General features: G+C 43.6%; 1 protein-coding gene across 1 annotated transcript in view; it reads left to right on the plus strand.

Moving 5' to 3' along the window:
* The window catches only part of LOC137536867 (zinc finger protein 850-like), a 62,297-nt gene that overhangs the window by 32,774 nt on the left and 5,873 nt on the right, over positions 1–23,650 (plus strand). Inside the window, exons 6-11 of the mRNA XM_068259051.1 lie at positions 14,714–14,800; positions 17,305–17,435; positions 18,733–18,768; positions 21,201–21,279; positions 21,394–21,479; positions 22,443–22,659. Coding sequence (XP_068115152.1) covers positions 14,714–14,800; positions 17,305–17,435; positions 18,733–18,768; positions 21,201–21,279; positions 21,394–21,479; positions 22,443–22,659 — 636 coding nt within the window. The remainder of the gene's footprint in view (positions 1–14,713; positions 14,801–17,304; positions 17,436–18,732; positions 18,769–21,200; positions 21,280–21,393; positions 21,480–22,442; positions 22,660–23,650) is intronic.

A 23,650-nucleotide genomic window follows, 5' to 3' on the forward strand; every position in this document is an offset into this window, starting at 1 on the left:
GGATTTTTGCAATTATAGCTTTGGCTTTATTAGCACCATAGTAGCAAACAGCACGACGTTTCGGCCCAACGGCCTTTATCAAGTGTTACCAAACACAGAAATCATTCACCTATATAAACATTAAAACACACCCATCAAGGGCGGGCACACACTTAGTAAGTTCAAAGAGACATTAGCAATTAAAGAGATGTTAGCAATTAAAGAGACAGTTCACAGAAAGCATCTGAGGCTAAAATCCTCATTAAGTCCATTTGGTGTAAGCGTACTTAACTTATCCATCCACCTGCTTTCCCGTCTGAGTAGCGTAGTCTCACCATTTTCACCTTCTTTCGTGTAGACTTTTTCCAGGACACACCAGCGTAAATCACTGACATTATGTCCACACTCGTAGTAATGTTTCCCTATAGGGGAGTCAATTTTTTTATCAGGATTATTAACATATTTCTTGTACACTCTAATATTACTACGGTGTTCGTTAATTCTTACACGAACCGCTCTGGAAGTCTGTCCTACATACCCAACCCCACAGGGGCATTTCAGGAAGTATATTACATTTTCAGTCACACAAGAAAAATTCCCTTTTATGTCTATCTTGGTACCCCTCATAGGATGTTTAATGTGGTCACCCTTGATGATACTGGAGCAATTTTGACAGTTCATACATGGGAACGTTCCCATTTTTTTAGATAGAAAAGTTCTTTTCTGTATGGTGTTTTTCTTAACATCTGCCCGTACTAACATGTCACGAATGTTTTTTCCTCTCCGATACACAAAAGATGGTGGTGTGGGGAAAATTTTTGATAACACAGGGTCAGCTTTTATCAATGTCCAATTATCCAGGATACTCCTCCTGACTAATTGTGCATGGTTATCGAACGTGGAGATGAATTGAGTATCCCTAGTATGTTGATTTCTCATCACTTTTTTCCTAAGCTCTCTCCTATCCAACAAACCAACATCTTGTGCAGTCTTTAACAGGGCCTCCCGCTCATAACCTCTCGCACTGTAATTTTCTATCAGCGTATTAGCTTGTATGTAATACGCTGCATCACTTGATGTTATTCTCCTTGCACGTATAAATTGGCTCTTTGGAAGTCCACGTATCATAGATGGAGGATGGCAGCTGGTCGCAAGTAACGCATTATTCCTATCAGTCATCTTCCTATATACATCAGTTGAAAAAACCAGTCCATCAAACCGAATGTTTACATCTAGAAAGTGTAGTGTTTGTGCATGAAATTCAAGGGAAAATTTAATGCTTGCATGACATTGATTAAGTTCATCAAAAAATTCCTTCAATGTGGTGTCTGATCCTTCCCAGCAAAAAAATAGGTCATCGATAAAACGACAATATCCTGTGCCATAATCTTTAAACTTCGCATTGCCCAAGATGTATTTGGACTCAAACTCCGCCATAAAAATGTTAGCCAATGTTGGTGCATAAGGGGCCCCCATTGGTACTCCCCTAATCTGTAGGAAAAAATCCTGTTTCACCCGAAAATAATTCGATTTTAAACAAAGATTAAGTAATCCCTTCACAAAAGGGACATTCAGGTCAGGCCGAGTATTTAATTCCAGCGCTCTAGTGACTGACTCCAATGCCTCCATGTGTGGTATACTAGTATATAGACTAACCACGTCTAAGCTCACTAGATATTTGATCTTTTCAGTTCTCAAATCGTCCAAGCGATTCAAGAAATGAGTGGTGTCTTTCAAGCATAACGGATTTTCACTGACAATGGGCTGAAGGAGACTGTCTATATAGATCCCCAGTGGTTCTAGCAAAGAGTTCGGTGCCGAGACTATTGGGCGACCCGGTGGGTGGGAAACACTTTTGTGTACTTTTGGTAAAATATACATTACTGGCACTTTAAACTGATCCCTGCACAACACAGATTTGAGTTCATTGGATATGCATCCTTCCTCAAAAGCTTCCATTAGAAAAATGTCAATTTCCCCCTTTACAGTTATAGAGGGATCACCTGGCAGACGTTTGTATGTATTAACATCCTCCAATTGTCTCATCAATTCATCCATATACATATCCGTATTCTGTATAACAAGTGACCCCCCCTTATCCGCTTTTTTGAAAATTATAGAGTCATCTGTCTGTAATCTCTTTAACGCTTCTCTTTCCTTCAGCGATATGTTGTATTTCGACCGATATTTACACCGGTCCCAATTAGTGGTAAGCGTATGCATCACAGTGGTCTCGAATACATCTAAGGTGGCATTTTCAATGGGGGGGTCAGTTTTACACCGTTCCTTTAAACGTGGAGGAATATCAGAGTCTATGTTGGGTGTACATAAATTTAAACTATTGATGGGTTCCTTTAAGTGATGCCACAGCTTCCACTTAAGCTTACGTGTAAATTTGTACATATCAACTTTTAGATCAAAAATATCTTGGTGGAAACAAGGAACAAAACTCAGTCCACGGTTTAGGATAGACAGTTCTTCCCTATCAAAGTCTCTATCTGTTATATTAATCACTAAATCACTTCCCGTTTCCATTTCAAATGAAGTGGAAGCAGTTGCACCAGTCAAAGTGAGCGGCATAGTTGCAGCTGGAGGGAATATATTTGTAACATCACCCTGATATGGATAAGTAACAACACGCCGGGCCATGCTCTCTCCTGTAATACTCACGACCTCATGTGTTATCTGCGCTGGCTCCGCGTGATCCGTGCTGCAGGTGGCTGTTGTGCTGGGGGACGCTGGCGCGTATCCTTCCTTCTCACGTCTCCCATCCCCGATCTCTGCCGGGGCATTGCTCCACCATGCTGCGCGCGTGCCTGTGGCGTGCGCGCGTCTCCTTGCACGCTTCCTCCTCCTGTGTCTACAGAGGCGCCTGCCTGGAAAAAACGATTGGCGCCCTCTAGCTGCTCCTGCTCAGAATCAGTGTCAGTGACAGGTCTCCGGGCTCCCAACGCCGGTCTCCTGAAACCTCTATTCACTTGGCGTTGCGCTCTCCTGATGAGGCTCCAGGTATACACTTGGTTAGCTACATAATCCTGTGCATCACGCTGGAACTTCTGGACCTTGGTTTTAAGTGTAAGTTCCTTAGTTTCTTTAATCAATTCATCTAAATTCACTTTAAACTGCGCAAATTCAGCAATATCCTTAGCCACCAGCTCCTCCTTTAATTTATCGATTTCCAATTTGATTTCATTAATCTTAGGATGTAAATGCTGTATGGTAAGATACATAAGATCCATGGAGCATTTGTTAAGAATGCCATACCATTTCTTAATGAATTCCGTGTCATCCTTGCAAAAAATAGGAGTTAAAGTGACCCTTAATCCTCTCGGTATTCTCTCCACTCTTAGATATTCAGTGAGGGTGGAAACATGCAGGGAAAGATTAACTTCTTTCAGTGACAACTCCTCAATTTTCTTCTTCAAGCTTTCAATCGGATCAGATACATCAGAGGTAAAGGTGTAGCGAACTGAGCCCCCAAGGGCCAAAATTGCCAGTCTCTCTTCATCAGAAAAACTATGGTAGTCCATATGTGAATTAGCATCCAATGTCAGATCCTCATGTGACATGGTAAACGTATAATGTATAGGGTGGGAGCCAGCCAGACAATGGATCCAATCGCAATCCTGAAGAAAAAGCAGTGTCTTCGGGCTCTACCACAAACTTTATATACCAGGGAGTCGACCAGTAGCACCCTGATCCATCAAGGGTGGGTAAGCCAACACACAGAAAAAAAGAAGAAGTAACTGGGTCTCAACCTGGATTTTTGCAATTATAGCTTTGGCTTTATTAGCACCATAGTAGCAAACAGCACGACGTTTCGGCCCAACGGCCTTTATCAAGTGTTACCAAACACAGAAATCATTCACCTATATAAACATTAAAACACACCCATCAAGGGCGGGCACACACTTAGTAAGTTCAAAGAGACATTAGCAATTAAAGAGATGTTAGCAATTAAAGAGACAGTTCACAGAAAGCATCTGAGGCTAAAATCCTCATTAAGTCCATTTGGTGTAAGCGTACTTAACTTATCCATCCACCTGCTTTCCCGTCTGAGTAGCGTAGTCTCACCATTTTCACCTTCTTTCGTGTAGACTTTTTCCAGGACACACCAGCGTAAATCACTGACATTATGTCCACACTCGTAGTAATGTTTCCCTATAGGGGAGTCAATTTTTTTATCAGGATTATTAACATATTTCTTGTACACTCTAATATTACTACGGTGTTCGTTAATTCTTACACGAACCGCTCTGGAAGTCTGTCCTACATACCCAACCCCACAGGGGCATTTCAGGAAGTATATTACATTTTCAGTCACACAAGAAAAATTCCCTTTTATGTCTATCTTGGTACCCCTCATAGGATGTTTAATGTGGTCACCCTTGATGATACTGGAGCAATTTTGACAGTTCATACATGGGAACGTTCCCATTTTTTTAGATAGAAAAGTTCTTTTCTGTATGGTGTTTTTCTTAACATCTGCCCGTACTAACATGTCACGAATGTTTTTTCCTCTCCGATACACAAAAGATGGTGGTGTGGGGAAAATTTTTGATAACACAGGGTCAGCTTTTATCAATGTCCAATTATCCAGGATACTCCTCCTGACTAATTGTGCATGGTTATCGAACGTGGAGATGAATTGAGTATCCCTAGTATGTTGATTTCTCATCACTTTTTTCCTAAGCTCTCTCCTATCCAACAAACCAACATCTTGTGCAGTCTTTAACAGGGCCTCCCGCTCATAACCTCTCGCACTGTAATTTTCTATCAGCGTATTAGCTTGTATGTAATACGCTGCATCACTTGATGTTATTCTCCTTGCACGTATAAATTGGCTCTTTGGAAGTCCACGTATCATAGATGGAGGATGGCAGCTGGTCGCAAGTAACGCATTATTCCTATCAGTCATCTTCCTATATACATCAGTTGAAAAAACCAGTCCATCAAACCGAATGTTTACATCTAGAAAGTGTAGTGTTTGTGCATGAAATTCAAGGGAAAATTTAATGCTTGCATGACATTGATTAAGTTCATCAAAAAATTCCTTCAATGTGGTGTCTGATCCTTCCCAGCAAAAAAATAGGTCATCGATAAAACGACAATATCCTGTGCCATAATCTTTAAACTTCGCATTGCCCAAGATGTATTTGGACTCAAACTCCGCCATAAAAATGTTAGCCAATGTTGGTGCATAAGGGGCCCCCATTGGTACTCCCCTAATCTGTAGGAAAAAATCCTGTTTCACCCGAAAATAATTCGATTTTAAACAAAGATTAAGTAATCCCTTCACAAAAGGGACATTCAGGTCAGGCCGAGTATTTAATTCCAGCGCTCTAGTGACTGACTCCAATGCCTCCATGTGTGGTATACTAGTATATAGACTAACCACGTCTAAGCTCACTAGATATTTGATCTTTTCAGTTCTCAAATCGTCCAAGCGATTCAAGAAATGAGTGGTGTCTTTCAAGCATAACGGATTTTCACTGACAATGGGCTGAAGGAGACTGTCTATATAGATCCCCAGTGGTTCTAGCAAAGAGTTCGGTGCCGAGACTATTGGGCGACCCGGTGGGTGGGAAACACTTTTGTGTACTTTTGGTAAAATATACATTACTGGCACTTTAAACTGATCCCTGCACAACACAGATTTGAGTTCATTGGATATGCATCCTTCCTCAAAAGCTTCCATTAGAAAAATGTCAATTTCCCCCTTTACAGTTATAGAGGGATCACCTGGCAGACGTTTGTATGTATTAACATCCTCCAATTGTCTCATCAATTCATCCATATACATATCCGTATTCTGTATAACAAGTGACCCCCCCTTATCCGCTTTTTTGAAAATTATAGAGTCATCTGTCTGTAATCTCTTTAACGCTTCTCTTTCCTTCAGCGATATGTTGTATTTCGACCGATATTTACACCGGTCCCAATTAGTGGTAAGCGTATGCATCACAGTGGTCTCGAATACATCTAAGGTGGCATTTTCAATGGGGGGGTCAGTTTTACACCGTTCCTTTAAACGTGGAGGAATATCAGAGTCTATGTTGGGTGTACATAAATTTAAACTATTGATGGGTTCCTTTAAGTGATGCCACAGCTTCCACTTAAGCTTACGTGTAAATTTGTACATATCAACTTTTAGATCAAAAATATCTTGGTGGAAACAAGGAACAAAACTCAGTCCACGGTTTAGGATAGACAGTTCTTCCCTATCAAAGTCTCTATCTGTTATATTAATCACTAAATCACTTCCCGTTTCCATTTCAAATGAAGTGGAAGCAGTTGCACCAGTCAAAGTGAGCGGCATAGTTGCAGCTGGAGGGAATATATTTGTAACATCACCCTGATATGGATAAGTAACAACACGCCGGGCCATGCTCTCTCCTGTAATACTCACGACCTCATGTGTTATCTGCGCTGGCTCCGCGTGATCCGTGCTGCAGGTGGCTGTTGTGCTGGGGGACGCTGGCGCGTATCCTTCCTTCTCACGTCTCCCATCCCCGATCTCTGCCGGGGCATTGCTCCACCATGCTGCGCGCGTGCCTGTGGCGTGCGCGCGTCTCCTTGCACGCTTCCTCCTCCTGTGTCTACAGAGGCGCCTGCCTGGAAAAAACGATTGGCGCCCTCTAGCTGCTCCTGCTCAGAATCAGTGTCAGTGACAGGTCTCCGGGCTCCCAACGCCGGTCTCCTGAAACCTCTATTCACTTGGCGTTGCGCTCTCCTGATGAGGCTCCAGGTATACACTTGGTTAGCTACATAATCCTGTGCATCACGCTGGAACTTCTGGACCTTGGTTTTAAGTGTAAGTTCCTTAGTTTCTTTAATCAATTCATCTAAATTCACTTTAAACTGCGCAAATTCAGCAATATCCTTAGCCACCAGCTCCTCCTTTAATTTATCGATTTCCAATTTGATTTCATTAATCTTAGGATGTAAATGCTGTATGGTAAGATACATAAGATCCATGGAGCATTTGTTAAGAATGCCATACCATTTCTTAATGAATTCCGTGTCATCCTTGCAAAAAATAGGAGTTAAAGTGACCCTTAATCCTCTCGGTATTCTCTCCACTCTTAGATATTCAGTGAGGGTGGAAACATGCAGGGAAAGATTAACTTCTTTCAGTGACAACTCCTCAATTTTCTTCTTCAAGCTTTCAATCGGATCAGATACATCAGAGGTAAAGGTGTAGCGAACTGAGCCCCCAAGGGCCAAAATTGCCAGTCTCTCTTCATCAGAAAAACTATGGTAGTCCATATGTGAATTAGCATCCAATGTCAGATCCTCATGTGACATGGTAAACGTATAATGTATAGGGTGGGAGCCAGCCAGACAATGGATCCAATCGCAATCCTGAAGAAAAAGCAGTGTCTTCGGGCTCTACCACAAACTTTATATACCAGGGAGTCGACCAGTAGCACCCTGATCCATCAAGGGTGGGTAAGCCAACACACAGAAAAAAAGAAGAAGTAACTGGGTCTCAACCTGGATTTTTGCAATTATAGCTTTGGCTTTATTAGCACCATAGTAGCAAACAGCACGACGTTTCGGCCCAACGGCCTTTATCAAGTGTTACCAAACACAGAAATCATTCACCTATATAAACATTAAAACACACCCATCAAGGGCGGGCACACACTTAGTAAGTTCAAAGAGACATTAGCAATTAAAGAGATGTTAGCAATTAAAGAGACAGTTCACAGAAAGCATCTGAGGCTAAAATCCTCATTAAGTCCATTTGGTGTAAGCGTACTTAACTTATCCATCCACCTGCTTTCCCGTCTGAGTAGCGTAGTCTCACCATTTTCACCTTCTTTCGTGTAGACTTTTTCCAGGACACACCAGCGTAAATCACTGACATTATGTCCACACTCGTAGTAATGTTTCCCTATAGGGGAGTCAATTTTTTTATCAGGATTATTAACATATTTCTTGTACACTCTAATATTACTACGGTGTTCGTTAATTCTTACACGAACCGCTCTGGAAGTCTGTCCTACATACCCAACCCCACAGGGGCATTTCAGGAAGTATATTACATTTTCAGTCACACAAGAAAAATTCCCTTTTATGTCTATCTTGGTACCCCTCATAGGATGTTTAATGTGGTCACCCTTGATGATACTGGAGCAATTTTGACAGTTCATACATGGGAACGTTCCCATTTTTTTAGATAGAAAAGTTCTTTTCTGTATGGTGTTTTTCTTAACATCTGCCCGTACTAACATGTCACGAATGTTTTTTCCTCTCCGATACACAAAAGATGGTGGTGTGGGGAAAATTTTTGATAACACAGGGTCAGCTTTTATCAATGTCCAATTATCCAGGATACTCCTCCTGACTAATTGTGCATGGTTATCGAACGTGGAGATGAATTGAGTATCCCTAGTATGTTGATTTCTCATCACTTTTTTCCTAAGCTCTCTCCTATCCAACAAACCAACATCTTGTGCAGTCTTTAACAGGGCCTCCCGCTCATAACCTCTCGCACTGTAATTTTCTATCAGCGTATTAGCTTGTATGTAATACGCTGCATCACTTGATGTTATTCTCCTTGCACGTATAAATTGGCTCTTTGGAAGTCCACGTATCATAGATGGAGGATGGCAGCTGGTCGCAAGTAACGCATTATTCCTATCAGTCATCTTCCTATATACATCAGTTGAAAAAACCAGTCCATCAAACCGAATGTTTACATCTAGAAAGTGTAGTGTTTGTGCATGAAATTCAAGGGAAAATTTAATGCTTGCATGACATTGATTAAGTTCATCAAAAAATTCCTTCAATGTGGTGTCTGATCCTTCCCAGCAAAAAAATAGGTCATCGATAAAACGACAATATCCTGTGCCATAATCTTTAAACTTCGCATTGCCCAAGATGTATTTGGACTCAAACTCCGCCATAAAAATGTTAGCCAATGTTGGTGCATAAGGGGCCCCCATTGGTACTCCCCTAATCTGTAGGAAAAAATCCTGTTTCACCCGAAAATAATTCGATTTTAAACAAAGATTAAGTAATCCCTTCACAAAAGGGACATTCAGGTCAGGCCGAGTATTTAATTCCAGCGCTCTAGTGACTGACTCCAATGCCTCCATGTGTGGTATACTAGTATATAGACTAACCACGTCTAAGCTCACTAGATATTTGATCTTTTCAGTTCTCAAATCGTCCAAGCGATTCAAGAAATGAGTGGTGTCTTTCAAGCATAACGGATTTTCACTGACAATGGGCTGAAGGAGACTGTCTATATAGATCCCCAGTGGTTCTAGCAAAGAGTTCGGTGCCGAGACTATTGGGCGACCCGGTGGGTGGGAAACACTTTTGTGTACTTTTGGTAAAATATACATTACTGGCACTTTAAACTGATCCCTGCACAACACAGATTTGAGTTCATTGGATATGCATCCTTCCTCAAAAGCTTCCATTAGAAAAATGTCAATTTCCCCCTTTACAGTTATAGAGGGATCACCTGGCAGACGTTTGTATGTATTAACATCCTCCAATTGTCTCATCAATTCATCCATATACATATCCGTATTCTGTATAACAAGTGACCCCCCCTTATCCGCTTTTTTGAAAATTATAGAGTCATCTGTCTGTAATCTCTTTAACGCTTCTCTTTCCTTCAGCGATATGTTGTATTTCGACCGATATTTACACCGGTCCCAATTAGTGGTAAGCGTATGCATCACAGTGGTCTCGAATACATCTAAGGTGGCATTTTCAATGGGGGGGTCAGTTTTACACCGTTCCTTTAAACGTGGAGGAATATCAGAGTCTATGTTGGGTGTACATAAATTTAAACTATTGATGGGTTCCTTTAAGTGATGCCACAGCTTCCACTTAAGCTTACGTGTAAATTTGTACATATCAACTTTTAGATCAAAAATATCTTGGTGGAAACAAGGAACAAAACTCAGTCCACGGTTTAGGATAGACAGTTCTTCCCTATCAAAGTCTCTATCTGTTATATTAATCACTAAATCACTTCCCGTTTCCATTTCAAATGAAGTGGAAGCAGTTGCACCAGTCAAAGTGAGCGGCATAGTTGCAGCTGGAGGGAATATATTTGTAACATCACCCTGATATGGATAAGTAACAACACGCCGGGCCATGCTCTCTCCTGTAATACTCACGACCTCATGTGTTATCTGCGCTGGCTCCGCGTGATCCGTGCTGCAGGTGGCTGTTGTGCTGGGGGACGCTGGCGCGTATCCTTCCTTCTCACGTCTCCCATCCCCGATCTCTGCCGGGGCATTGCTCCACCATGCTGCGCGCGTGCCTGTGGCGTGCGCGCGTCTCCTTGCACGCTTCCTCCTCCTGTGTCTACAGAGGCGCCTGCCTGGAAAAAACGATTGGCGCCCTCTAGCTGCTCCTGCTCAGAATCAGTGTCAGTGACAGGTCTCCGGGCTCCCAACGCCGGTCTCCTGAAACCTCTATTCACTTGGCGTTGCGCTCTCCTGATGAGGCTCCAGGTATACACTTGGTTAGCTACATAATCCTGTGCATCACGCTGGAACTTCTGGACCTTGGTTTTAAGTGTAAGTTCCTTAGTTTCTTTAATCAATTCATCTAAATTCACTTTAAACTGCGCAAATTCAGCAATATCCTTAGCCACCAGCTCCTCCTTTAATTTATCGATTTCCAATTTGATTTCATTAATCTTAGGATGTAAATGCTGTATGGTAAGATACATAAGATCCATGGAGCATTTGTTAAGAATGCCATACCATTTCTTAATGAATTCCGTGTCATCCTTGCAAAAAATAGGAGTTAAAGTGACCCTTAATCCTCTCGGTATTCTCTCCACTCTTAGATATTCAGTGAGGGTGGAAACATGCAGGGAAAGATTAACTTCTTTCAGTGACAACTCCTCAATTTTCTTCTTCAAGCTTTCAATCGGATCAGATACATCAGAGGTAAAGGTGTAGCGAACTGAGCCCCCAAGGGCCAAAATTGCCAGTCTCTCTTCATCAGAAAAACTATGGTAGTCCATATGTGAATTAGCATCCAATGTCAGATCCTCATGTGACATGGTAAACGTATAATGTATAGGGTGGGAGCCAGCCAGACAATGGATCCAATCGCAATCCTGAAGAAAAAGCAGTGTCTTCGGGCTCTACCACAAACTTTATATACCAGGGAGTCGACCAGTAGCACCCTGATCCATCAAGGGTGGGTAAGCCAACACACAGAAAAAAAGAAGAAGTAACTGGGTCTCAACCTGGATTTTTGCAATTATAGCTTTGATGGGTGTGTTTTAATGTTTATATAGGTGAATGATTTCTGTGTTTGGTAACACTTGATAAAGGCCGTTGGGCCGAAACGTCGTGCTGTTTGCTACTATGGTGCTAATAAAGCCAAAGCTATAATTGCAAAAATCCAGGTTGAGACCCAGTTACTTCTTCTTTTTTTCTGTGTGTTGGCTTACCCACCCTTGATGGATCAGGGTGCTACTGGTCGACTCCCTGGTATATAAAGTTTGTGGTAGAGCCCGAAGACACTGCTTTTTCTTCAGGATTGCGATTGGATCCATTGTCTGGCTGGCTCCCACCCTATACATTATACGTTTACCATGTCACATGAGGATCTGACATTGGATGCTAATTCACATATGGACTACCATAGTTTTTCTGATGAAGAGAGACTGGCAATTTTGGCCCTTGGGGGCTCAGTTCGCTACACCTTTACCTCTGATGTATCTGATCCGATTGAAAGCTTGAAGAAGAAAATTGAGGAGTTGTCACTGAAAGAAGTTAATCTTTCCCTGCATGTTTCCACCCTCACTGAATATCTAAGAGTGGAGAGAATACCGAGAGGATTAAGGGTCACTTTAACTCCTATTTTTTGCAAGGATGACACGGAATTCATTAAGAAATGGTATGGCATTCTTAACAAATGCTCCATGGATCTTATGTATCTTACCATACAGCATTTACATCCTAAGATTAATGAAATCAAATTGGAAATCGATAAATTAAAGGAGGAGCTGGTGGCTAAGGATATTGCTGAATTTGCGCAGTTTAAAGTGAATTTAGATGAATTGATTAAAGAAACTAAGGAACTTACACTTAAAACCAAGGTCCAGAAGTTCCAGCGTGATGCACAGGATTATGTAGCTAACCAAGTGTATACCTGGAGCCTCATCAGGAGAGCGCAACGCCAAGTGAATAGAGGTTTCAGGAGACCGGCGTTGGGAGCCCGGAGACCTGTCACTGACACTGATTCTGAGCAGGAGCAGCTAGAGGGCGCCAATCGTTTTTTCCAGGCAGGCGCCTCTGTAGACACAGGAGGAGGAAGCGTGCAAGGAGACGCGCGCACGCCACAGGCACGCGCGCAGCATGGTGGAGCAATGCCCCGGCAGAGATCGGGGATGGGAGACGTGAGAAGGAAGGATACGCGCCAGCGTCCCCCAGCACAACAGCCACCTGCAGCACGGATCACGCGGAGCCAGCGCAGATAACACATGAGGTCGTGAGTATTACAGGAGAGAGCATGGCCCGGCGTGTTGTTACTTATCCATATCAGGGTGATGTTACAAATATATTCCCTCCAGCTGCAACTATGCCGCTCACTTTGACTGGTGCAACTGCTTCCACTTCATTTGAAATGGAAACGGGAAGTGATTTAGTGATTAATATAACAGATAGAGACTTTGATAGGGAAGAACTGTCTATCCTAAACCGTGGACTGAGTTTTGTTCCTTGTTTCCACCAAGATATTTTTGATCTAAAAGTTGATATGTACAAATTTACACGTAAGCTTAAGTGGAAGCTGTGGCATCACTTAAAGGAACCCATCAATAGTTTAAATTTATGTACACCCAACATAGACTCTGATATTCCTCCACGTTTAAAGGAACGGTGTAAAACTGACCCCCCCATTGAAAATGCCACCTTAGATGTATTCGAGACCACTGTGATGCATACGCTTACCACTAATTGGGACCGGTGTAAATATCGGTCGAAATACAACATATCGCTGAAGGAAAGAGAAGCGTTAAAGAGATTACAGACAGATGACTCTATAATTTTCAAAAAAGCGGATAAGGGGGGGTCACTTGTTATACAGAATACGGATATGTATATGGATGAATTGATGAGACAATTGGAGGATGTTAATACATACAAACGTCTGCCAGGTGATCCCTCTATAACTGTAAAGGGGGAAATTGACATTTTTCTAATGGAAGCTTTTGAGGAAGGATGCATATCCAATGAACTCAAATCTGTGTTGTGCAGGGATCAGTTTAAAGTGCCAGTAATGTATATTTTACCAAAAGTACACAAAAGTGTTTCCCACCCACCGGGTCGCCCAATAGTCTCGGCACCGAACTCTTTGCTAGAACCACTGGGGATCTATATAGACAGTCTCCTTCAGCCCATTGTCAGTGAAAATCCGTTATGCTTGAAAGACACCACTCATTTCTTGAATCGCTTGGACGATTTGAGAACTGAAAAGATCAAATATCTAGTGAGCTTAGACGTGGTTAGTCTATATACTAGTATACCACACATGGAGGCATTGGAGTCAGTCACTAGAGCGCTGGAATTAAATACTCGGCCTGACCTGAATGTCCCTTTTGTGAAGGGATTACTTAATCTTTGTTTAAAATCGAATTATTTTCGGGTGAAACAGGATTTTTTCCTACAGATTAGGGGAGTACCAATGGGGGCCCCTTATGCACCAACATTGGCTAACATTTTTATGGCAGAGTTTGAGTCCAAATACATCTTGGGCAATGCGAAGTTTAAAGATTATGGCACAGGATATTGTCGTTTTATCGATGACCTATTTTTTTGCTGGGAAGGATCAGACACCACCTTGAAGGAATTTTTTGATGAACTTAATCAATGTCATGCAAGCATTACATTTTCCCTTGAATTTCATGCACAAACACTACACTTTCTAGATGTAAACATTCGGTTTGATGGACTGGTTTTTTCAACTGATGTATATAGGAAGATGACTGATAGGAATAATGCGTTACTTGCGACCAGCTGCCATCCTCCATCTATGATACGTGGACTTCCAAAGAGCCAATTTATACGTGCAAGGAGAATAACATCAAGTGATGCAGCGTATTACATACAAGCTAATACGCTGATAGAAAATGACAGTGCGAGAGGTTATGAGCGGGAGGCCCTGTTAAAGACTGCACAAGATGTTGGTTTGTTGGATAGGAGAGAGCTTAGGAAAAAAGTGATGAGAAATCAACATACTAGGGATACTCAATTCATCTCCACGTTCGATAACCATGCACAATTAGTCAGGAGGAGTATCCTGGATAATTGGACATTGATAAAAGCTGACCCTGTGTTATCAAAAATTTTCCCCACACCACCATCTTTTGTGTATCGGAGAGGAAAAAACATTCGTGACATGTTAGTACGGGCAGATGTTAAGAAAAACACCATACAGAAAAGAACTTTTCTATCTAAAAAAATGGGAACGTTCCCATGTATGAACTGTCAAAATTGCTCCAGTATCATCAAGGGTGACCACATTAAACATCCTATGAGGGGTACCAAGATAGACATAAAAGGGAATTTTTCTTGTGTGACTGAAAATGTAATATACTTCCTGAAATGCCCCTGTGGGGTTGGGTATGTAGGACAGACTTCCAGAGCGGTTCGTGTAAGAATTAACGAACACCGTAGTAATATTAGAGTGTACAAGAAATATGTTAATAATCCTGATAAAAAAATTGACTCCCCTATAGGGAAACATTACTACGAGTGTGGACATAATGTCAGTGATTTACGCTGGTGTGTCCTGGAAAAAGTCTACACGAAAGAAGGTGAAAATGGTGAGACTACGCTACTCAGACGGGAAAGCAGGTGGATGGATAAGTTAAGTACGCTTACACCAAATGGACTTAATGAGGATTTTAGCCTCAGATGCTTTCTGTGAACTGTCTCTTTAATTGCTAACATCTCTTTAATTGCTAATGTCTCTTTGAACTTACTAAGTGTGTGCCCGCCCTTGATGGGTGTGTTTTAATGTTTATATAGGTGAATGATTTCTGTGTTTGGTAACACTTGATAAAGGCCGTTGGGCCGAAACGTCATGCTGTTTGCTACTATGGTGCTAATAAAGCCAAAGCTATAATTGCAAAAATCCAGGTTGAGACCCAGTTACTTCTTCTTTTTTTCTGTGTGTGAGCCTGTGACTCACTGGCTGTCTCTTTACCTGGCTGGGCAGCTGTCTGTGTCAGCCTGTGACTTACTGGCTGTCTCTTTAACTGGCTGGGCAGCTGTCTGTGTGAGCCTGTGACTAACTGGCTGTTTCTTTACCTGGCTAGGAAGCTGTCTGTGTAAGCCTGTGACTCACTGGATGTCTCTACCTGGCTGGGCAGCTGTCTGTGTGAGCCTGTGACTAACTGGCTGTCTCTTTACCTGGCTGGGCAGCTGTCTGTGTGAGCCTGTGACTCACTGGATGTCTTTTAACCTGGCTAGGAAGCTGTCTGTGTGAGCCTGTGACTCACTGGCTGTCTCTTTACCTGGCTAGGAAGCTGTCTGTGTGAGCCTGTGACTCACTGGCTGTCTCTTTACCTGGCTAGGAAGCTGTCTGTGTGAGCCTGTGACTCACTGGCTGTCTCTTTACCTGGTTGGGCAGCTGTCTGTGTGAGCCTGTGACTCACTGGCTGTCTCTTTACCTGGCTGGGCAGCTGTCTGTGTGAGCCTGTGACTCACTGGCTGTCTCTTTACCTGGCTAGGAAGCTGTCTGTGTGAGCCTGTGACTCACTGGCTGTCTCTTTACCTGGCTGGGCAGCTGTCTGTGTGAGCTTGTGACTAACTGAAAAAGAAGGGACACGAGAGCCCAATATAGTGTAGTAAGTTGGGTGATGGGTAAATGGAAAAGTATATGATAGATATACTCACAAGTCAGGGTTACCAATTAGGCAACCACTGTGTAGGCAGGTGAGGAGATTAGGCCTGTCCTAACTCAGGATTAAGATAGTTACATAGTTACATAGTTATTTTGGTTGAAAAAAGACATACGTCCATCGAGTTCAACCAGAGAACAAAGTACACCAGCCTACTCCCTCACATATCCCTGTCGCTCTCTGTAGATTAGGAGACGAAAGGGAATTCAAAGCCTCCACCAGGGGTGGATGCTGATGCTGTAAAGAGAACAGAGGCACCAACAAAATAGAATATATCTAAAAACTTTAAAATTCCTAGGGAGGCGGTGGTGGACTCTCTCTCCGAAGCAGACATGATCAGAATCGCTTTTATTCGCCGAGTGCACTGTTGGCGCCCCCGGAATTGGTTGTGGTACACATGGCAATGGCGGAGAGCAAAAAGACATAAGACATACATACATAAATACATGCATTAACAGGTATATCAGCATAACATTGGTGCAGAGTGCATTGTTACAGGCGGGGGCTAGAGTCAGTGTTGGCGACTGGAGAACTGCGTTGTACATGGGCTAAGCTTGAGGGTACCAGGTGGGTGAAGTGTTCGGGGGGAGTGTTCAGGAGTAGGACTGCCTGGGGAAAAAAGGTGTTTCTACGCCTCGTGGTTCTGGAGCGGATTACTCTGAAGCGGTGGCCCGATTGGAGGGGCTCAAAGAAGTGGCTTCCCGGGTGGGAGAGGTCTTGGGAGATCCTGCTGGCTCTTTTCATCATTCTGGAAGCGTGGAGGAGATCGAGAGGGGGCAGGGTCGTGCCAATGATCTTTTCCGCAGCGCTAATTACTCTCTGAAGTTTGTACTTGTTTCTAGTGTTGGCCCCCGTATACCAGACAATGATGGAGGAGCAGAGGATAGACTCAACTGTTGCGAAGTAGAAACTGGTGAGCAGAACATGTGGGGTACCGAATTTCTTCAACTGGCGCAGGAAAAATAGCCTCCGCTGGGCATTCTTCTGGATTCTGGTGGTATTTTGCCCTCATCTTAGGTCACTGGTGATGGTGGTGCCCAGGAACCGAGCCCTGGAGACTTCAGTCTCCTCAATGAGAACTGGTGGGAGGGAGTTTTCTGAAGTCTACAATTAGTTTGACAGTCTTGGATGCATTGAGGACGAGATTGTTTTCCTTGCACCAGTTACAGATCCTCTCAATCTCACTGCGGTAGGCCTGCTCCTTGTTGCTGCTGATGAGACCGATGATGGTTGTGTCATCCGCGAATTTGATGATCTTAACGGAGTCAGCAGTTAAGGTGCAATTGTTGGTGTAAAGAGGGAGAACAGAAGTGGGGACAGTACACACCCCTGCGGTGCCCCTATGTTGGTGGTTCTCACACTGGAGGAGCAGTTACCGAGCTTGACTTGCTGTGTTCTGTTCGTGAGAAAGTCCCCACCTGCAGAGGAATGGGTCGACCTCAAGTTGCGCCAGGTTGTTAAGCAGAATGTCTGGGCGAATGGTGTTGAAGGCCGAGCTAAAGTCCAAGAGCAGGATTCTGGCATAGGAGCCAGGTCTGTCGAGATGCTCTGTGATGTACGCCAGGCTGACATTGATGGCATCCTCAACTGACCTGTTCGCCCTATACGCAAATTGATGAGGATCGAGGAGGGCATCGGTGGAGCTTTTCAGGACAGCAAGAACTAGTCGCTCAAGGACCTTCATGATGATGGAAGTGAGGGCTACGGGTCTAGTACTGTCGGTTTTAGTACAAACCAATTTATTTATATACTCCAACATACAGCGCAATGCATTTCACAGGTATATTCCCGCTTCTTCAGGCAATAATGAACAGGAGTACACACAGTGCAGTCCTAAGGTCACGATGTGCGCCTCTTGTGACTAACTGGCTGTCTCCTTACCTGGCTGGGCACCTATCTGTGTGAGCCTGTGACTAACTGGCTGTCTCTTTACCTGGCTGGGCAGCTGTCTGTGTGAGCCTGTGACTAACTGCCTGTCTCTTTACCTGGCTAGGCAGCTGTCTGTGTGAGCCTGACTAACTGGTTGTCTCTTTACCTGACTGGGCAGCTGTCTGTGTGAGTTTGTGACTAACTGGCTGTCTCTATGCCTGGCTGGGCAGCTTCACAGTTTAGGCTGATATATTAGGTTGGCTCTGTTCTTCCTCCCATTGTCTAAGAAAACTTTCTCCCCAGCAGGGGCGCCTGGTCCATCAGGCTGACCAAGCGGTCGCCTGGTGCACCGTGCGGGTGGCTGCCGCCAGATTGTGTGACTCCCCAGGTGGTGAACTGGCCACGGCAGGGCTACATGAAGTTTGCATCCGATCCCCTGTACTGGATACTATTTGTGTCTCCAGTACAGGGCTTCGCGTGCCATGCTCTGCCGGTGTCAGCGAGGGAGTTTCGTAGCAGGTGACTGCAGGAAGGTGAAAGGGGAGCTCAACGCTGGGAGAGGAGTCTTCTGCAGGTGAATAAATGCTTTTATTTTTACAGGTGCACTTTATTTTCTTGTCAAAAGCTTCCCACATTATGATTATTTTCTGGTGAAACATTGCTGCGTTCTGATTATTTTTGGGTGAACGAATGCTGCATAACTATTATTTTATGGTGAAACATTGCTGCGTTCTGATTATTTTCTGGTGAAAGATTGCCACATTATGATTGCTTTACCTTGTTTTTTCAATAAAAGAATACCTTTTGTACATTTATCTGTAGTATAGCGTATTTTTGATTGCATTAGGGCAGATTTCTGTCTATGAGGCTCTTGCCATCCCAAATCCCTTTTGCAGGAAGAGGCGGAGCTACTGATAGGCAGTTCCAGGTTAGAGGTGAAGTGGCAGGAAGTTCCAGGTGAGAGGTGAAGTAACAGGAAGTAGAGAGGAGACATTGCTGGGACTGGCAGCAGAGCACAGGTAATAATGATATTTTATGATCCCAGTTGCTGGGGCTAGTAGTGCACAGAGAGATGTCAGTTGGACATGCTGGAATTTGTAGTTACACAGATGTGTGAGGGAGAAACTAGAGGACATGCAAGGAGTCTGAGATTATACTTCTCAGAGAGTTTCTAACGCAGCGTGCAGGGCTTGTAGTGCTACACATCCAACACAGAGAGAGCAGCGCAGTGCAAAGTGTAGGGAAGCCCAATGTACATACTGTAGAACTCATTTCTAAATGCTGGGTCCTCCATTACACCCCGTGCAACAAGAATATTCCATGTTAGAACAAGCACAGCAATAATGTACCCCCAAAATAAGTGCTACCTTGTGTGTCAATTGCAGCCAAGTGTCCCTTCAGTGAGAGTCCTCAGTGATAGGCATCAGAGTGACAGACAACAGGCAGGCAGGCAGGCAGATCAGCATGCCTCCCAACTTTTTGAGAAAGGAAAGACGGACACTTAAACCACGCCCCTAATCATGCCCCCAGCGTACTCCTAGTTATGCATACCTTGAAGATTTCATAAGTAAAAGATGTTGTTTTATAATTAAAACCACACTGGTCCATTCTATCCTGGTGCATTTTTCTGCATAATAACATTTGTAAATAACAATTAAATCAATTTAAAGGATGGGGATAAAGTTTAGAGTCAATTCAACACATATATGAGTCCTGAAAGAGGGATAAATGAGGAAGGAAGAGGCACAGGGTTCCCAAAGAGAGACTGTCCCTCCATGAGAGGGACACTTGGGAGCTATGAGATCAGGATACCTTACTTGTGGCTGTGTTCCTGCGCTGAGATAAATCCAATTGTTCATCTCTTTAGTTTATTTTCATCTCAGGTTAACTTTAAGGGAAAGTTAAGAACTAGTGAAGAGTTCTTTCAGCCAATCACAGAGCTTCCCAAAAGGAAAGTTATGTGTACAGAGGGGGTGGAGCGGAGGCAGAAAATACTCGGGTCACAAGATGAGAAAGATCTTTTTTTCTGAATCAGAATCCGTTTTATTCGCCAAGTACGACAATTGTCATACCTAGAAGTATTTGTGGTTCACATGGCATTGGCAGTAGTATGTATGACAGACATTACATTGACAAACATGGGAGAATACATTAGGCATAAGAGGCATATATTGGGAGTCTTGCATTGAGGAACTTGAAAGCAATTGGGGTGAAGGTGCCGTAGTGTGCACAGGAGGGCTGATGGGGTGAGTGGGGTGGGGCTTCAGGAGTTCAGAAGGAGGACTTCTTGGGGGAAGAAGGTGCTCTTGCACCTAGTGGTACTGTAGGAGATGGTTCTGCAGTGGCAGCCTGTTGGTAGGAGCTCAGAGAAGCGACTGTCCGGGTGGGATGGATCATCAGTGTTGCCAACTCATCCCTTTAATTACTGACACATCTAAGATATACCGGTTATGGGGCTATTTGCACATAATCAGTGCCTTAACTGCATCTACCTAGCCACAAAACCTGTATAATTCATATGTGTCAGTAATTAAAGGGATGAGTTGGCAACACTGTGGATCATGCGAAATCCTGGTGGCCCTCGTCTTCATTCTACAGATGTGGAGGAGTAGCCGGGGCAGGGGCGATCTGATGATCTATTCTGTTTTTTGTTTGCGTTACTGATGGTGGTTGGATAAGGAAGCATGATGTAATGTGGTCTGTACTTTAGGAGATCTTGTCTGTTCATGCTCGAGTAAGGTATTAGCAATACAACAGCATGGATTGCATACACTGTATATGTGCTGGAATTTCTGTTTTTTGGTTGTTGTTGTTTTTTTTTTTTTGTAATTTATCAATCTCATACCTCCCAACTGTCTCGAATTGCCACGGCATATCCTGAGTTGGGAGGTGTGGTCCCGAGTCCCTCAGCAGCTACTCATATGTTCCAGCTCTGTCCTGTGCTCCCCTTTGACCAGTATATTTAGCATATTATGTGCACAGAATTAGTGCTTCTCTCACCTCCTTACTGGGCTATTTTGTGTCTTCCTCTCACCTCTCCTTCTAGTGCCCAGCATCTCCTGCATCGAGTGATGATTACACGCAGTGTGAGGAGAGTGAGATTCCATGCACTAGAAGGAGAGGTGAGAGGAGGACGCACTTTGCCTGGCGGACGAGGTGAGAAAAGCACTGCTTCTGCTCTGCACATACTCTACTTTGTATACAGTGCAGGGGGACAACTAAGACCCCCAGGGAAGCCTTATGGGGGAGGAAGAGGGAAAGCCCTGAGACAGCTATATTGGGTAGAAGTAAGGAGATCTTAAGAGCCATTTACAAGATTATAGTATTGTTTTTGGGAGAGGTCAGTTGTGCTGGGAATTATGGGTCATGATCAATGTGTCTCTATAGTTACTGTATCGTGTGTGTCATCTGTTTCTATAACATGTCAGAACACCCGTATTTCTCCATGCAGGAGTGGCAGTATCTAGAAGGACACAAGGAACTCTACATGGATCTCATGATGGAGAATCAGCCGCCTCTCACATCCCCAGGTAAGAGGAGACTTTCATGTCTTGTAAGGGAGAGAGCAGTATGAAGGGTCCACCTACATCCCCCCAATCATATAGCAACAAGGTATTCAGTCACTGTGTATGTATTTTCTACAGATGGAACCAGTAACATAAACACACCAGAGGGATGTACAGGTCCTCTTTATTCTCAGGAAAATCACACCATTCTTCACCATTATCAGGTATGTGGACTTGAGAGTATCACAGTCCAAAAAATTACTTCATGCTGTATGAGATAACCTATGATCTATCTATAGCTGGCCATAGACTGTTTAATTATTACTCAATTTTGTTTTCTATGAATATTACGATCTATTATATTGTGACTGACTAAAGACCAGCATTGTGGATCAATGTAACGATTGATTTTAGCCCTTCATATCGATTGTAATATTGATCGCAAATCCACTTCATTTTATGATCGATCAGAAAATGTGTCCAATTGAATGTCTTGAAAAAAATTGTACAGTGTGTGGCTACCTTTAGCCTATGATGTGTCTATGTCTATATATCTATGATACATAATTAAAGCAGGAGTGGACACCTTGTCCCCGGTGGGCGACTGCATATGATGTCAGAAGGGGCTGTTTCTTGTCTGTGGAGAAGGAATTACACATAAATTGAAGCCCCGGCCTCCCACATAAAACAGAGCAAGCCTCATTGTAAACAGAAAGTGGCAGCCACTAGCAGACAGCACAGGTCCAGCTAAATGACACTATTACACAGAGCACAGAACACTGTATGTAAGCATGCCGTGACCAACATCACCAGGCTATAAAGCCCACATACTAGAGCAACTGTAACTACATATAGTAGAATGTAGTAAATTATGAGGAGTTAATTATCCTAGATTCAACAGAAACACTTCCTATATCTATATTTTGCTGTATATTGGTATGAATCCCTGCCCTCCCTGTGATGCTTACCCCTAGGCTGTGATGTCATGCAGCCTTCTGAACCCAGAGCACTGTGGGAGACTAGGTGTTGTTTCTGCTCACAACAAACAAACATCCCACAGTGATGGACCTTGCTAGTTGTAAAGATGCCGCCACCTATCCTCTGACCTGGGCTTTCCCCAACAACATAAATTGGCTACTGCTATGATCTTACAGACAATGTTTTTTTATATAATTTTTTGATTTTAGTGTGAAGAATATACCTATTTGAAAGTTGAAATTAAAGAGGAAGAAGAAGAGATATATGTGGATAATGATCAGCAGTCTGTGGAGGAGAGGGACATGATAAGGACAATTAAAGAGGAGGAAGAAGAGACATATGTGAGGGGTGATCAGCAGTCTATGGAGAAATGCAACATAATTGGGACAGTAAAACAGGAGGAATGTAATCGAGATATCCGCACAGGTGAGTAATGAGCACTACATGGGCACTGGTTTGCACACTAATTTTATTTCCACAAATAGATGCAAAGATTAAAGATGTCAGACAGATTATTTTCCCATCATTAAAGGGAAGGTTTAGGGTGTGTGAAAAAAAAATCCATATCCACTTACCCGGGACTTCCTCCAGCCCGTGGCAGGCAGGAGGTGCCCTCGCCGCCGCACCAGAAGCTCCCGGTCGTCTCCGGTGGCCGACCCGACCTGGCCAGGCCCGGCTGCCAGGTCGGGCTCTTCTGTGCTCCAATCTGCGCCTCACGGGGGCGCGTTGACGTCATCGGACGTCCTCCGGGCTGTACTGCGCAGGCGCAGTAGTTCTGCGCCTGCTCAGTACAGCCCGGAGGACGTCCGATGACGTCAGCGCGCCCACGTGGGACGCAGAAGAGCCCGTCGTTGGAGCGCAGAAGAGCCCGACCTGGCAGCCGGCCTGGCCAGGTCGGGTCGGGCCCCAGGGAACACCGGGAGCCTGCGGAGCGGTGGCGAGGGCACCTCCTGCCTGCCACGGGCTGGAGGAAGCCCCAGGTAAGTGGATATGGATTTTTTTTCACACTCCCTGAACCTTCCCTTTAAGATGGGAACTAAAGACAGCAAAGTAAAGATTTTAATTTGAAGTTTAAAAGTGTGTTTACATTGCCAAGTTGGTTTTCATGGTCTTGGTAGACTATATTTGCTGTTTTTTATTTATGTATTTTTTTTTAAGTCCATCTCCATCCCTTAGTATAACATCATAGTACCAACAAATGAGGGGGAGATACTGTACACCATATGAAAGGCCCATATCCATACCTCAGTATAATATCATGTTCCCAACAAATGAGGAGATACTGTACACCATATGAAAGGCCCATCTCCATTCCTCAGTATAACATCATAATACCAAAAAATGAGGAGGAGATACTGTACACCATATGAAAGGCCCATCTCCATTCCTCAGTATAACATCATAGTGCCAACAAATG

This window comes from Hyperolius riggenbachi, chromosome 10 (assembly GCF_040937935.1).
Source record: "Hyperolius riggenbachi isolate aHypRig1 chromosome 10, aHypRig1.pri, whole genome shotgun sequence".
In the NCBI taxonomy this organism is placed as follows: domain Eukaryota; kingdom Metazoa; phylum Chordata; class Amphibia; order Anura; family Hyperoliidae; genus Hyperolius; species Hyperolius riggenbachi.